General features: G+C 38.3%; 2 protein-coding genes across 2 annotated transcripts in view; both read left to right on the top strand.

The window, feature by feature from the left end:
- LOC113093157 (fibroblast growth factor receptor-like 1) overlaps positions 1-14,751 on the top strand; it is a 67,091-nt gene that overhangs the window by 28,289 nt on the left and 24,051 nt on the right. The gene's annotated exons all lie outside the window — the stretch shown is intronic.
- Positions 722-1,796, top strand: LOC113093158 (nuclear apoptosis-inducing factor 1-like). Its single transcript, XM_026259017.1, has 2 exons — positions 722-1,381; positions 1,473-1,796. The coding sequence occupies exons 1-2, from the start codon at positions 964-966 to the stop codon at positions 1,712-1,714; spliced, it is 660 nt and encodes a 219-aa protein (XP_026114802.1). The 5' UTR covers positions 722-963; the 3' UTR covers positions 1,715-1,796.

Here is a 14,751-nt window from a genome sequence, read left to right as displayed (position 1 = left end):
GAGCACCTTATTATACAAACATAGAAGTCAAATGCATGAATAATACGTTGTTTATATTTATTGTGTTTAAACTAATTTCTATGATTATGGAATATTGTTACTGTTCTGTGATAAAAGAGTCACAATGCCGAAAAAGATTTTATTAATTTTTTTAACATGATTTGAAATCAAAATAATGAACAAATGTTGTGTTTGTGGACTAAACAGCTGCGGATCAGTAGCGGACTGCAAACGGGTCCTGTGTGAAAGCACAATGAGTCCGTGCTGCTTCTGCACTACATACAGTATGTAACGCACACAGACTGCATACGCACTGCAGACGGAGTATGTGTGAAACAGGCATAACAATCGTTTTACAGATTTAAGTGAGTAAGGTAGTAAGTGATGTTGACTAATGCTAGTCCATCAATCAGCATGTGCTTCAAAGTTGATATATTTTACACTATCAATAACATTTTGCTTTTTAAGCAGGAATAAGCTGGTTGGCCAACTAGTCCATTTAAGGCTAAGACACTTGTTCATTTCTCTTAATTAATTAAATAAAAATCGTTATACTTATAATCATGTATACACACTCCATAAAGCCCCCTTTTTTTTTTTACAAATAATAATGCAGTCAACATTTAAAATGCTAAACAAGCCCTAATTTATAATTTATTTATGATAATAAATATTTTCTATCACTTTGTTTATCACTCTTGAAATGACCAGGGGCCTCATTTATAAAACTTTGCGTAGGATTTGCGTCAGAAGTGGCGTACTGATGAAACATAGGACGTGCGTACGCACAGAAATATTCGGATTTATAAAACCGTGCGCACGCACATCCTACGGATTTTTCCCTTAATAAATCACAATCAATTCTAAATGTAGCGCAGCTTTTGCGGCTTCATGACACGCCCATAGTTGCCCATAAATAGTCCGTGAAACGCCCACAAGTTAATATTCATTGATTGCGAAATCATGGCAAACACAGAGAGGAAATCAAAAAAACGTAACTTCACTCAATGTGAAGTAGAAGTTATCGTTGGCGAGGTGGAAAAGAGGAGAAAAATGTTGTTTGGAGGGCACAGTGTGGGCATTACTAATGCCAAAAAGGCACTTGAGTGGCAAACGGTGGCAGACGCTGTAAATGCTGTAGCCTCACAACCTCGGACTGTGGCCGAAATAAAAAAGAAATGGTCGGACATCAAAGTCGATGCAAAAAAACGTCTTGCGCTCCATCGCCAGAGTGTGTCTGCCACGGGTGGGGGAAAGGGGACACCGGAGCTGACCCCTCTTGATGAGAGACTGGCGGCAATTATTGGGGAATCCCTATTAAGTGGAGTGGTGACTGAGGCGGAGGGGGACACTGACGCGCCAGATGCACCGGGTGACACAGGTAAGAGAAATAAGTAAAATGAATGCAGTCAAGTCACATGTATGCAGGCTACACAATTACAGTTTATTAATATAGAACAATTTTATTTCAGTTGCTGGGTGTTCCAGCGGGGCCAGTGGTTACGATGCTGCAGCTGAGCAGCCGTCTGGACCCAGCGTCTCCACGGCACGCGGCTCTCAACCCTCCAGCAGTGGACGTGTCCTCACCGATGCAGTCCTAGAAATGCAGAGGGAAGTCATTAGTTCAATCAGAGAGGTGGCCAAGGAGTTGGGTGAAATCAAGACTGCCCTGACTGAAATAAACTGCACGATGAGGGAATTCTTGAATAAATAATATCTTCCACACCTTTTGTTGTTCTTTACAAGCGACGCATCACTTCCAAACGCTGGTGCACAGCAGCAGCATTTGGCTCAAATGCGTGGGGATGGGGTTCAGGGTCGGGGCCAACACAGCAATCGGCGCCAGGGGGTAGAGGCACATTTTTAAGCTGTGCCACATTGTGTAGCACAGCACATGCCAGCACGATTTGGCACACCTTTTCAGGCGTGTACAATAACCTCCCTCCAGTGCAGTCGAGGCAGCGCCATCTGCCCTTAAACAGGCCGATGGTGCGCTCCACTATAGCGCGAGCTCGGCTGTGGCACATGTTGTAGTGCCTTTCCTCTGCACTATGTGGGTTGAGGAAAGGCGTAAGCAGCCACTGTTTGAGGGGATATCCACTGTCCCCTGCAAGGATAGTGAAAGGGTTAAGACATTGAAGTACATTAAAATGTGAATGTCTATAATCAAACGTACCTAGAAGCCAGCCATCACGTATAGCACCAGCCTCGAGTCTGCGTCCAACACTGCTGTGTCTTAAAATAAATGAGTCATGGGTTGACCCAGGCCACCGAGCTACTACATTAGTGAGCAACATGTCTGCATCACAAATAATTTGGACATTGATTGAATGAAAATGCTTTCTATTAATGAAAGTATTTTCATTAACGTTCGGTGCCCTTATGGCAACATGAGTGCAGTCAATAGCACCGATGACATTTGGGAAACCATACATAGCTGCAAATTGAGCTTTCTTGTTTGCCTGTTCACCCGCCGTGTATGGAAACTTTATGGAATCATGGGACAAAGCTATTATGCCTTTTAACACGTCTGGCATTACCCGGCTAAGGGTCGGCTGAGATATTCCTGACCTGTCAGCCAATTCCCTCTGAAAAGTGCCAGTCGCCAGGAATCCTAGTGTTGTTAGGACTTGAAGTGGGACTGGCACGGCGTGGTTCCTCCGAGTGCTCCTCTGTAACGCTGGGCCCAAAAGCCCGCAGAGGTCCAACAGGACGGCTCGAGGAAGTCGGAACCGGCTCATAAGCCACTCGTCCTCGTTTGCCAGCAAGTCTTCTTGCTGTCTAAAGATGCGTTCACTCCGAATTCTTCCATTTGCCACATCTTCTAAAAGCGCAAGATCAGCCATTGTGCGTCATTACGCATTGTAATGGGACATTTTATTTCCATCCATTTAATTGCATCTGACAAGCTACAGATGTCGGTAATAATCGACGTGGAAATGGGAAATTGTTCAGCGCAAATGTAATTTCTTGTTGCTTTCTGAATGGTTGAGACATACGCCATACATTGTTTTATCAAAAATAAAACAAACTAAAGGCATATGCATGAATACCATAATTCCGTAGCTTATGAAGAAATGTTTTACTATGAAAACAACTTTCCCCAGTGGACAATTAACACATCTATCTATCTATCTATCTATCTGTCTATCTATCTATCTATCTATCTATCTATCTATCTCCTTAATTATCTATCTATCTGTCTTTCTAATTGCAACTATATCTGCTCCGCCAGACGGACACATTGACGAGAATATCAGTTTTGTACATTATTTCGTTCTGTTAACTATATTATTTATGAGGATTAATTGCACAACATGCCAATATTGCAGAACATATTTCACTTTTCTTTTTGCAAATATGTGTTCATTTGAATTTCTGTTGTAATTTTCGTTTGATTTTGTTTGTTTGTTTCACTGCTGATGGATCAAACGGGTGTTCGTGTAGGCTGTTAATTGTAAGACTTGCTTTGTGAAGTCATGTTATTTATGAGAGGCAGTATTGTCATTTTCACTTTCACTTTCACGTGTTTCTTCCATCTGCCGACGGTGTCGCCATTTCTCATTTCACCCATTTTTGTGCGTACGCCTGGGTCAGAGCTTGCGTGAAGGACCGCACATTTTCCCGTCAAGTTTGCTTTTTATAAATATCAATTATTGCGTAGAGAGTGGCGTACGCCTTCTTTTGTGCGTACGTAACGTTTATAAATGAGGCCCCTGTACACTAAATAATCTAACCCTCATACTTGCATAACAAAGCAGGCTATTTATTTAGTTGTCCAAGTTGAAGTCAATATGTAAATTAATGACAATATGGGTGTAATATAATGTAATTTAGTGGCACCAGGTGCTGTGCAGTGCCAGTACATGTACAGTCAGACAAAAGACTGCTCACAGCACTTTGTTCACGTGTCGAACCAGAACTGTTTTTGGAAACGATACTAAGAAATTACTCACGGTTCTGGTTCTCTTCAAAAAACAGAAATACTCTTAAGGTTCTTATTCAGAACCGGTTCTCGGTTTCCAACCCTAATACACATGTACATACACATATATAGACGTATGATCAAGAACATTAAACAAAACCATTTTAGCTTATAGGAGTAGGAAGAAGCATAAGCATAAAATTGTAGAATGTCCAATATTTACACTCAATCTCACTGACTGCAAGATTTCTAACACCACAGATGCTTTAAACAGTTAAATTAAATTAAAAAAAAATAATAATAATTTGTGCATTTAGCAGACGCTTTTATCCAAAGCCCATTTATCCAGTCCATTCAGGCTATACATTTTTACCTATCATGTTGAGTTAAGTTAAGAAATGTCAAATTCACACTCAGTTTCACTGCAGATGCAAAAGTCTTTACCAATTAGATTAATAGAGTTGTCATGAAATGTAAGAAAATGTGAGGGGAAAGAAAAAGAAATCGTAATTATTTTAGAATATTTAAGGAAAATAAACAATAAATAAATATAATGCATGAAATCTACCCATTCCCTTCCCCAATCCAGTTGAAAATCAAGAGTAAACAGCATGAATCATGCGAAGAGAATTGAAGCAGGCAATATGAGAATAAGAAAACAAGCGTGTATAAAAAGTTTTCTCGTAACTAAGCATGAATGAGGTTTTTTTTTTTTTTCAACTGAAAGGCAATAAGCAAACCCCTGAACTTTGGGCGGTGTGGAGGGGGGTGGCAGGGGCAGCAGCCAAAATGACCTCAGTTGAGTAGCTGCACCCACTGTGCTGGGACGCCCAAGATGTGCCAGGACGGCTTTGATGCACCGCAACCGTCTCCACCATGCTGTTTAGTCAGGGCCCTTGAACTTGGACTTGTTTATTAATCCCTCTGCTGGCACAATCCCACCTTCAACGTTATTCAAGCCGTGCCAGTGGAGTTCGAGGGGTGTAGTTTGATAGGTGTGATGTTGTTTTGTAGTGTTGTGGAAAGCCAAATTGTCTTTTATTGTGTATGAATACTAGGGCTTGCATAGACAAGTTGAGTAGTTCGAGTGACCGACTACTTCAACCGCAAGTCGGCGCTGTCGGAAACAATCGACTAGTCAAGCATGCATTAAAGGGGGGAGAAATGCTATTTCATGCATACTGAGTTTTTTACACTGTTAAAGAGTTGGATTCCCATGCCAAACATGGACAAAGTTTCAAAAATTAAGTTGTACGTTTGAAGGAGTATTTCTGTTCCAAAAATACTCCTTCCGGTTTGTCACAAGTTTCGGAAAGTTTTTTTCGAGTATGGCTCTGTGTGACGTTAGATGGAGCGGAATTTCCTTATATGGGTCCTAAGGCACTTCTGCCGGAAGAGCGCGCGCTCCCGTATAGCAGAGCACTGAGAGCACAACACACATTCACTGATCAGAGCAAGAGCGTCACGAAATGTCACAAAAGAAGTGTGTTTTTGGTTGCCAGGGCAAGACAACCCTGCACAGATTACAAAAAAAAAAACAGCATTAAGGGACCAGTGGATGGAGTTTATTTTTACAGAGCATCAACGGAGTTGTGCAAGTGTTTGTGTTTGTTCCCTGCATTTCGAAGATGCTTGTTTTACAAACAAGGCCCAGTTTGACGACGGATTTGCGTGTCATTTATTTCTTAAGGATGATGCAATCCCAACGAAAAGGGTCATGATCGTGTGTTGGAACCGCAGGCGGTGAGTAAAACTTATATATATATACGCTGAATCTGACTGTAAGCCATGGTTTGTTTTGGATGATGGTTTTTCCCTCAAGGTAATGTCACAGCTTCCAAACGCTCTCAACGCAAAAGCCTACTGGCGCTCGTGATTCTTTAGCTCCACCCACACGTCACGCCTCCAACCGGTCGTGTTTTTCCGGGAAAAATCGGTACAGACTATCTTTCTCTTATGAATATAATAAAACTAAAGACTTTTTGGAGATATGAAGGATGCAGTACTACTCTATAGGTACTCAAGATTAACGGGATATTGAGTGAAAACGAGCATTTCACCCCCCCCCCCCCTTAACCATAATGCGTACAAAGAGTTTGCGAGTACTTTCTATGACCTTATCTATGTTGCATGTAAAATTAAAATATGTTATATAATAATTAGGGGTGTGCCTGAAGCCGAATTCCTTATTTGGAATGGCTTCAAAAATGAATAACAGACAAATACATTCAGAATAATTCTGCCTGAATACTTGGCTGGAGCCGGAGTTTGCTAGATAACAGATGAGTCAGGGGATCAGCGCAATATTATACAACAAACCTATAAAGTCACGAGTGTGAAGTGAATGAATGTAAACTTTATGAATGAAAAGACCGCAAATCAAACACATCATTGCTGTTTACTCTCCATTCATTTCTCAGAAATCAGAGCTTTGCAAGAGTTACATCACCTATAATAATACATCATACACCTTCTATTATTTGTACGTTTAAAAGGCAATGATTTAAACCTTAGGCTACGATATGATACGAATGAATGGATTAAGCACAGCCCGCTCACCAATCAAACAGCCCGCGCTGCGCTTCAGTCTCTCAAAAACCAAACCAATTCTAGCAGGCTAATAATCAGCTTCGATACGGATACATTTTCTACTTGTCCTACGTGTTTGCATCTTAACCTTTTGCTGGTTTGCACGGCATGCACACATTTGTTTAGTGAAGTTCACTAAACATTAAGACTCACTTTAAGAGTTCTGCGTAATGAAAATGTGCACATTGAATTTATAAAGTTGTGTTCAAATGATCACTAAACGTTTGTCATGACAACTCTCCGCTTGCAGGATAAATGTTATTTTAGAAATTAATAATTATTTTAGTTTAACACAACATACTTATTCAGTGATAACTATGAAAAAAAAGTTAGCCATAATGGTCTTATCAACGTTGTATTCAAATGCAGATACGAAAAATTTTGTGATTGTTACAGACACAAATACAGATACAAATACTGGCTGTTACATGAGAATATAAATATGTAATGTCATAATTATAAAGTTTTGACAATTTACATATGTAATTGTTGCATATGGCTATGAACTAATAAACATATATTAATAAAAAAAAAAAACGATTTAATGTCTTTTCGTTTACAGTAGCATGAACCACAAGTAGTCGAATAACTCGAGTATTTTAAAAATAAAAAGTAGACTAGTAGAAATCAGTAGTCGTGCAAGCCCTAGTGAATACAGATATTAAAATCTAAAAAAAGTAAACACCATATGGTTTTAGTGATTTCTACTGGCTGGTATTGTATTTAGAATAAAGCATTTTTATATAAATATAATAAATATTTGTAAATATATGTCTGATTTTTAGATGATTTGCTTTGGCTTTTAAAGATAATTCCCCTAGTGGAATACTTTTATAAGATGTCATAACCACAGACTGTATAAAAACATGGAAGTAGTGTCCGTGACGTCACCCATATCTTTCTCAAGAGCATTTTTTGAAACGCAAAGGGCGGACCATTGCCATTTTGGCGGCGCGTCACTGCTCAAAACTCCTGGATAATCAAAGCCATGCTGAAGTCACGCTGACCTGTCTCGATGGCATTGTCAGCTGCGGAAATCCACTTGTTACTCAAGTGGCCACACCCCTTAATTATGCTTAACTTTAAGGCTTAATATAGTTTAGACGGATAAGTTATAACACCCTCACAGTTGTCATGAAGTTCAAAATTAGCTATGTAGTGCAAATTTTTTAACCATGCTGTAAACATGTTTTTTTTTCTGCTGTATAGTTGGGCATTTTATTATGGGGATTGACTCCCTTTTGCAGCCAGCCTCTAGCGGCCAGTTGATGAATTACAGTGTAAGTCACTTCCATGTTGGCTTCACGGGAGAGAGCGGGAGGTTGCCGCTTGGTCATAACATCTGCATTCTGGTATTACGTATATATGGTATTACATATGGTTAAATAAAGTGATCCACACTAAAGTACATCTTTGTTTCCTTCTGTGGAGTGATGAACTTTAAATTTTGGAATTTTTAGTGATCTATTCATTTCAGAAGATATTTCAATAATTAGTCCAGACCATCTGAACTTTTTTGTATTTTTATAATTGCACTTCTTAATTCAGTGATGAATATTGACATTATTTTCTTGTTATGGCTGCATTTACATTGCCAATTCATCTATCTTCTGTGTTTCATTTGTATAAATATTTTCAGTTTTCCTTTCTATGTTTTTAGATTTCATGGCACCAAAGCACAGCCAAATTGTGCATTATACCATGAACTGTAATTAAAAAATAAATAAAAAAAACTTGCCAATATTTTTTTTTTTTGCTCTCTTGATCTTGAATTTTTATTTTTGCTTGGTTTGCTTTCCACGGTGCTGTTTTCCCTTCACTTGAAACCTAAATTTGAGGACTACATCAACTGAAAAGATGATTTCTGAAACCAAAAATTCATCCACCACTTTCCGGATCCTGTTCTGTTAGTTAAGGGGATCTAAACCATAAAAATACTCATGCGGCATGTCTACACAAAACGTTGAATTAAGATTGATCTAAGATCAGATCCTCCCATGTGTCTGACAAATTTGAAACTTTTGAAGTTGGAACTGTGCTGTAGTGTCTACAGTAAATATGAAAAATTTAATCAGGGTGCTTGTGTGGTTTAATCCAGTTAGCAACATTCCTGATCCTGTTTTCATTCATCTGACAATTGTCCATTGTTTTAAGAAGTAAAAGTATTACATTCTTTTATTTAAAATAATTTAAAAATCAATTGATTTGAGGTATCATTCTTGTCTGTAGCATCGGTTACGCACAAATCAAGGGCATTGTGTTGCTATTCCAAATCTAACCGTTATCTTCATCTCAGCCCTTCTATCCTGACATCAGGTCCAGTCATCAGTCATCTGGGCTCTATTGCGTAGTTAGTAGAACAGCATGTGGAGACTGTTTCTGTCTTGTGTGGCTCTGTGATCAAATGTCCCTGTGAGGACAGCAGACTTGTATTGATAGGACTCATTAGTGGCTTGTGCCCTTCCTCAAACCAGATGGGAAAGACATTACTGTCCATTTATCATTGGCCGCTCTGGCTTTAAGCTGCTCTCTCCTTACAGACTTACAGAGCATGTTCTCAGTCCGCTGGGTTTTTTAAATCCCTGGATGCCTACTCCTACGCTTTCACTGCCATCTCCTTTCCTTATTTATGAGCTTTTTTGTTAACATTTGTATTATTGCACCAGATGTATCATTGGCAGAGAGAGGTGGATTTCTGAGAGTCCAGCGGAAGCAAGGAGAGATGGATATGAAACAATCAAAAACAAAGATTGAACAGATTTCATATTTTGTTTCAGTACACTGTTCCCCATTGTGTTTGTTTGCCCTCACCTGCATAAACTGACTATTGCAAGAAAATGAAATGATCAAGATTAGATTTACCGCCCGTTTGTGATGACAGTGCCAACATGGAATTGAGACATGTAGGAAGCTGCTGGGAAGTGCCTGGTGATTTATAGCAACTTGTGGAGTTTGCTCAGGCCCTAGAAGCTGCCGTTCAGCCAACATCTGGCAATGATCACAGTGCAGGAAAACTGGAGCTTGAGATATCAACTGATCTCTACTAGTTTCCCTCTGGACTTCAAGAGTCCATATCATGGTCAAACTAACATTGGGTGTGTGAAACTCACTGAAACAGTTTGTACAAAACATCACAATTAACACTCATATCTTTGTTCAGTTATGTCATCATATCTGCTCATATCATGTTTGTGTTTAAAATTAAATGTATTTGTTATTTATTTTTATTTTTATTTTGTGTGTGTGTGTGTGTGTGTGTGTGTGTGTGTGGGTTGAGGCGTCATTCTATTCAAAGTATAATCTGGATCTCTCCACAAAATATGCACAATACAAATATAAAACATGCGAATAAACAACATGGCAGTGCTGGTATTTATTTTGCAGGTGTATTATTATCAGTAGAGAGAATAATTTTCCATGTCTCTGATGGCGTGCTCATATGGTATCATATACCTGCATCTATTCTTCTTCTTTCCAAGAAGAATAGGGCAAAGGATTATTCACAATCCTGACATGCCCATCATTGATGATTTGTCTACTCAATAAGATTATATATATATATATATATATATATATATATATATATATATATATATATATATATATATATATATATATATATTATTATTTTTTTTTTAATTTTTTACAACATTTTTATTTTTTTTTATAAATTAATAGTTTTATTAATCAAGGACGCATTAAATTTGTCAAGTTAATTAAAGACATATAAAATGTTACAAAAGATTTATATTTCAAGTAAATGTTCTTTTGAAGTTTCGATTAATCAGAAACCTGAGAAAAACAAAAACAAATTATAATGAGCACCTGACTTGTTGTTAAGGAAGCCCACAGATGAGTCAGTATTTATTATTTATATTATTTATAATTATATATTTATTTATCATTAATTCATAGTACATAAGACGACTTTTTTAAATAACCGGCTTTCTGTGCTATCTAGTCAATGACCAGAATTTTGTGACAATCTGTGCAGTCTGTGTTCTCTATCTATGAATCATGACGCAAGTGTTAGGTTCCACAGCTGTCTTGAAGATTTATTTATTTATTTATTTATTTAATATTGACATAGCAATAACATTGGACAAACCAGATGCATTGTTTAAAGTGTTTATAGCACATGTGCTAATTTTCAACACCTGTCCATAGGGGCTTTTACAACAGAAAAAACACAATTGTTAAACAAAACACAGCACAATTTACACATGGGAACAAATTTGGCCCGATTTAAGCCACTGTTTATAGTGATAAACAAAGATAAATCAAAGGAAACAGATCTGATAGCATCCTTAATAGACACCATCTGAAAGAACTTATTAAATATTGAATGTAATTCAAAGATCCAGAAGCCATGGTTGCATTAGTTTAATTGAGAAGTCTCATCCTCAAACATCAGTCTCAAAGAGCATAGCTGTTATAGTTCTCAGCACCAGGTTATCACCCAGATTAGATTTGTGTGACACTTCAGTAATATCTTGAGTCTCAGTTACTCAAGTCAAGTCACCTTTATTTTTATAGCGCTTTAAACAAAATACATTGTGTTAAAGCAACTGAACAGCATTCATTAGGAAAACAGTGTCAATAATGCAAAATGACAGTTAAAGGGAATTCATCATTTAATTCAGTGATGTCATCTCTGTTCAGTTTAAATAGTGTCTGTGTATTTATTTGCAATCAAGTCAACGATATCGGTGTAAATGAAGTGACCCCAACTAAGCAAGCCAGGGACGACAGCGGCAAGGAACCGAAACTCCATCGGTGACAGAATGGAGAAAAAAACCATGGGAGAAACCAGGCTCTGTTGGGGGGCCAGTTCTCCTCTGACCAGATGAAACCAGTAGTTCAATTCCAGGCTGCAGCAAAGTCAGATTGTTCAGAAGAATCATCTGTTTCCTGTGGTCTTGTCCTGGTGGTCCTCTGAGACAAGGTCTTTACAGGGGATCTGTATCTGGGGCTCTAGTTGTCCTGGTCTCCGCTGTCTTTCAGGGATGTAGAGGTCCTTTCTAGGTGCTGATCCACCATCTGGTCTGGATACATACTGGATCCGTGTGACTGCAGTGACACTCTGATCTGGATACAGATTGGATCTGGTGGCTACGGTGACCTCAGAATAAGAGTGAAACAGACTAATATTAGCGTAGATGCCATTCTTCTAATGATGTAGCAAGTACATCAGGTGTTATGAGAAGTGCTCTCGGTTCTGGTTTACCTAATTAATGCAGCCTAAAATTCCTTTAACGGATTTGGATATTAGAAACATATTTGTGTGTTCTGTGAAACCCTGTTCTAAACTACAGTAGAAACAAAGCAGATTTTTCTTGTACTTCACTGAATAGTCAAGAGACCACTGGCGTCTACACACCATGATCTGTCCAAGTGACATGCATGGCAAAACAAGGTGGATCAAGCCCTTAAAAGAGTAGTTAGAATGGAGTTGGAGCCAAACATTCCCTTATCCACCCCCAACACTGTTTCTTCAAGATGAAAAACAGGCTTTTTTGTAATGGCAGTCATGGTTCAAAGGAGGGAGAGAATGAAAAATATTGGCTTATAAAAACATAGAGGAAAGAAAAATCTTCTGTCATTATTTCAAGTCTGTGAATTTACAACAAAGATACAGATTGAGTTACATGCCTGGTTTGTTACAATATAATACTAAACATCTCTTTCTTTGATTGTGGTTTATCAGATGTGCCAAACATTAGTGACCTTCCAAACCTCAGTCATTAGTGACCCCCCCCCCCATTCCAAAGAAAATTCGGAATAAAAGATTACTTTGCATTTGCCCTCAAAAAACCTTGTCAAAAGATACTTATCCACAATAATTGGCCTTGTGTCAGTATTTCTTTCAAAGCGAGATAAAACTCTTTATAGTCAAAGCTAGTCGAGCCAATCCTCCTCTTTTTCATTGTTTGTGAACAGTTCCTCTGGAAATCGGTCTCAGGAAATGAAGATGCCATTTTAAACATACAACTATGAAAACATGGCGCCTGTCCCGTTACAGGTGGGGGTGAGCTTGAGTTTCAAAGGCACCGGTGGAGGGAGATACTCAAACAGCCGGAAAAGGAAAAACGCAAACAAAACTTTAAAGCAGTCAGGCCGTTTGAATGTATGAGGCCTGAGATTACATTTCTTTCCTGCCTGTTTATGAAAGTCTTGCAAAGGCAGGCAAGATTAACAGGGCCTCCATCAAGCCTGCATGGGCATTCTGCATCGCTTTACCTTCTGTGGAAGAGAGACACCAGAAAGAGAAAGAAAAAGGTTTGAGAATTCATGACACATACCTCAGATAGTGTGTCAGATATATGAGTCACATAAGAGAGATGATGGACTCCAAGGACTCTCAGATGAAGAGAAACTCTGGATGAAGAATAAATAATGTGGAGACTGAGTTTTGCAACATTTCGACAGTATTTAAAAACTTGCTGAATATATTGCTCTCAAATCATTCAGTACTAAATGGAGGTGGTTCTATGATGTATATTATTCATTAAAAAAAATGGAAAAATTAACAATTGATTATGATAACTATAACAATACTTAGTTCTGCTCAGAATTACACACATGGTCTCACAACATGTGGCAAATGCAAAATTAACAGTGCCAAATTCAGATATCTGCATTATCATTGAATCGAGAAGAGTTACTTATAATGTTTTTTTTTTTTTTTTTACCAAAATTGTGTTTTGCAGTACATCCATTTAATACATAATTCAACAGTCTAATCAACATCGGTTTGTTATTTTGCTAACATAATATTGATCTTTAATTTACTGAAAAAAGAACAAATGTATGTTCATTTTTTGTCCAAAAGTTCAAATTTTTCAGTATGCAAATTGTTTCTCCAGTTACATTTATATTTTGAAAATTGTTTTTTAGAAAATTTTGGAAATTTAACTGTATTGGACTGAATCGCAATGACACTAATAAAGAATCAGTTTGCATCATTGACGAAACAAATATTTATATCCCCTAAATGAATAAGAAAATGTAAGGCAAATTAAGTTTTGTAAGTGTAAAAAAATAAACTTTTCAGTTGCCTGTTTTGTGTGGTTTAGTGTTTCTTGTCATGCTGTTTGGAAAAAAGCTTTCAATTAATTTGTAGCATTTTGTTGATCCCTCATTGCTGAAATGGCCGGATTTTTGTAACCCCCTGGAGTTATCCGGAGCACCACTAGGAGTTGAACTGTAAAGTAAGGTTTAGGCACTAGAACTCTTCATATTGCCTGGCTTCATAAGCCAATTACCTGTCATTTTGATTTAATAGATTCCTCTTACACCACTTACACTTCTTGTGCAGTGAAAGGAAAGAAAGCCTGTGTGCTACATGCCTCATCAGCTGGATGCTAGTTCTTTCACAGTGTGAATGGGGTTTGAGCTCTTTGTTGTTTTTTCTGAGCTGTTGTTCTGGTCCGCTGCAGCCCGTGGAGGCATTTAAGTGCCGAAACGGCCACACTAGTGCCCCAAAGCTACAACCAAGAAGCCTGTTTTTGGCAATTTCAGCATTTAAGAGCAACTCCAACTTTATTCCTGCTTTACTCTCCCGAATACTTGATTACAAATTCTGCGTCGTTCCTTCGCAATTTGAAAGATGAGTTGTGAATGGGGCCGCTTGAACATATAGAATCTCTATGTTGAGCCAAAGCCCAAGCATTCTCACAGATCTCAAAACCATCTCCAGCCTACAGTAGGATAATTGAAAATGTGGGACAAGAGAGGAGAGTTGCAGCAAAGTAATGAGGTTCAGAAGACCTGAAAAGCACAGAGCATTTTGTCCATGATTAGCACCAAAGTAAGGGAGGTAATTTTTGTTGTGAAAAGAAAGCTTATAGCTCATTATAAACTTGCTGGATTAAGCTTGTTCCTCCATTGTTCCCAGAGAAGGCACCAAAGGTCTGTCACAGAGGGAGGTGCCTCACTCCTTTTGAGCCCTGTATCTGCACACCTATCCAGAGTTTCCAATCTTTTAAAGATCCATAATAGCTTTTTTTTTCCTCTGTGGTTGGTAGCTAGTGTAGTGGAAGAATCCTCTCTCATTAGACCTAGCCTTTATTCATCTGCCCGTAGGCTTTTGTAAGTCCAGTCACTGAATGCCAGGCCTCGTCTCCGTAGACGTATAACCTGTAAGAAAATGAAACAAGTAGAGTGAGGTCAGAGAGAATAGATGCAGCAATTAGTTTAGATGTGTTTGAGGAGAGATTTCCTTTGAAGTCTTCGCA

This window comes from Carassius auratus, unplaced genomic scaffold (assembly GCF_003368295.1).
Source record: "Carassius auratus strain Wakin unplaced genomic scaffold, ASM336829v1 scaf_tig00214902, whole genome shotgun sequence".
Taxonomy (NCBI): Eukaryota; Metazoa; Chordata; class Actinopteri; order Cypriniformes; family Cyprinidae; genus Carassius; species Carassius auratus.
This window is presented reverse-complemented; position numbering and strand designations above follow the sequence as displayed.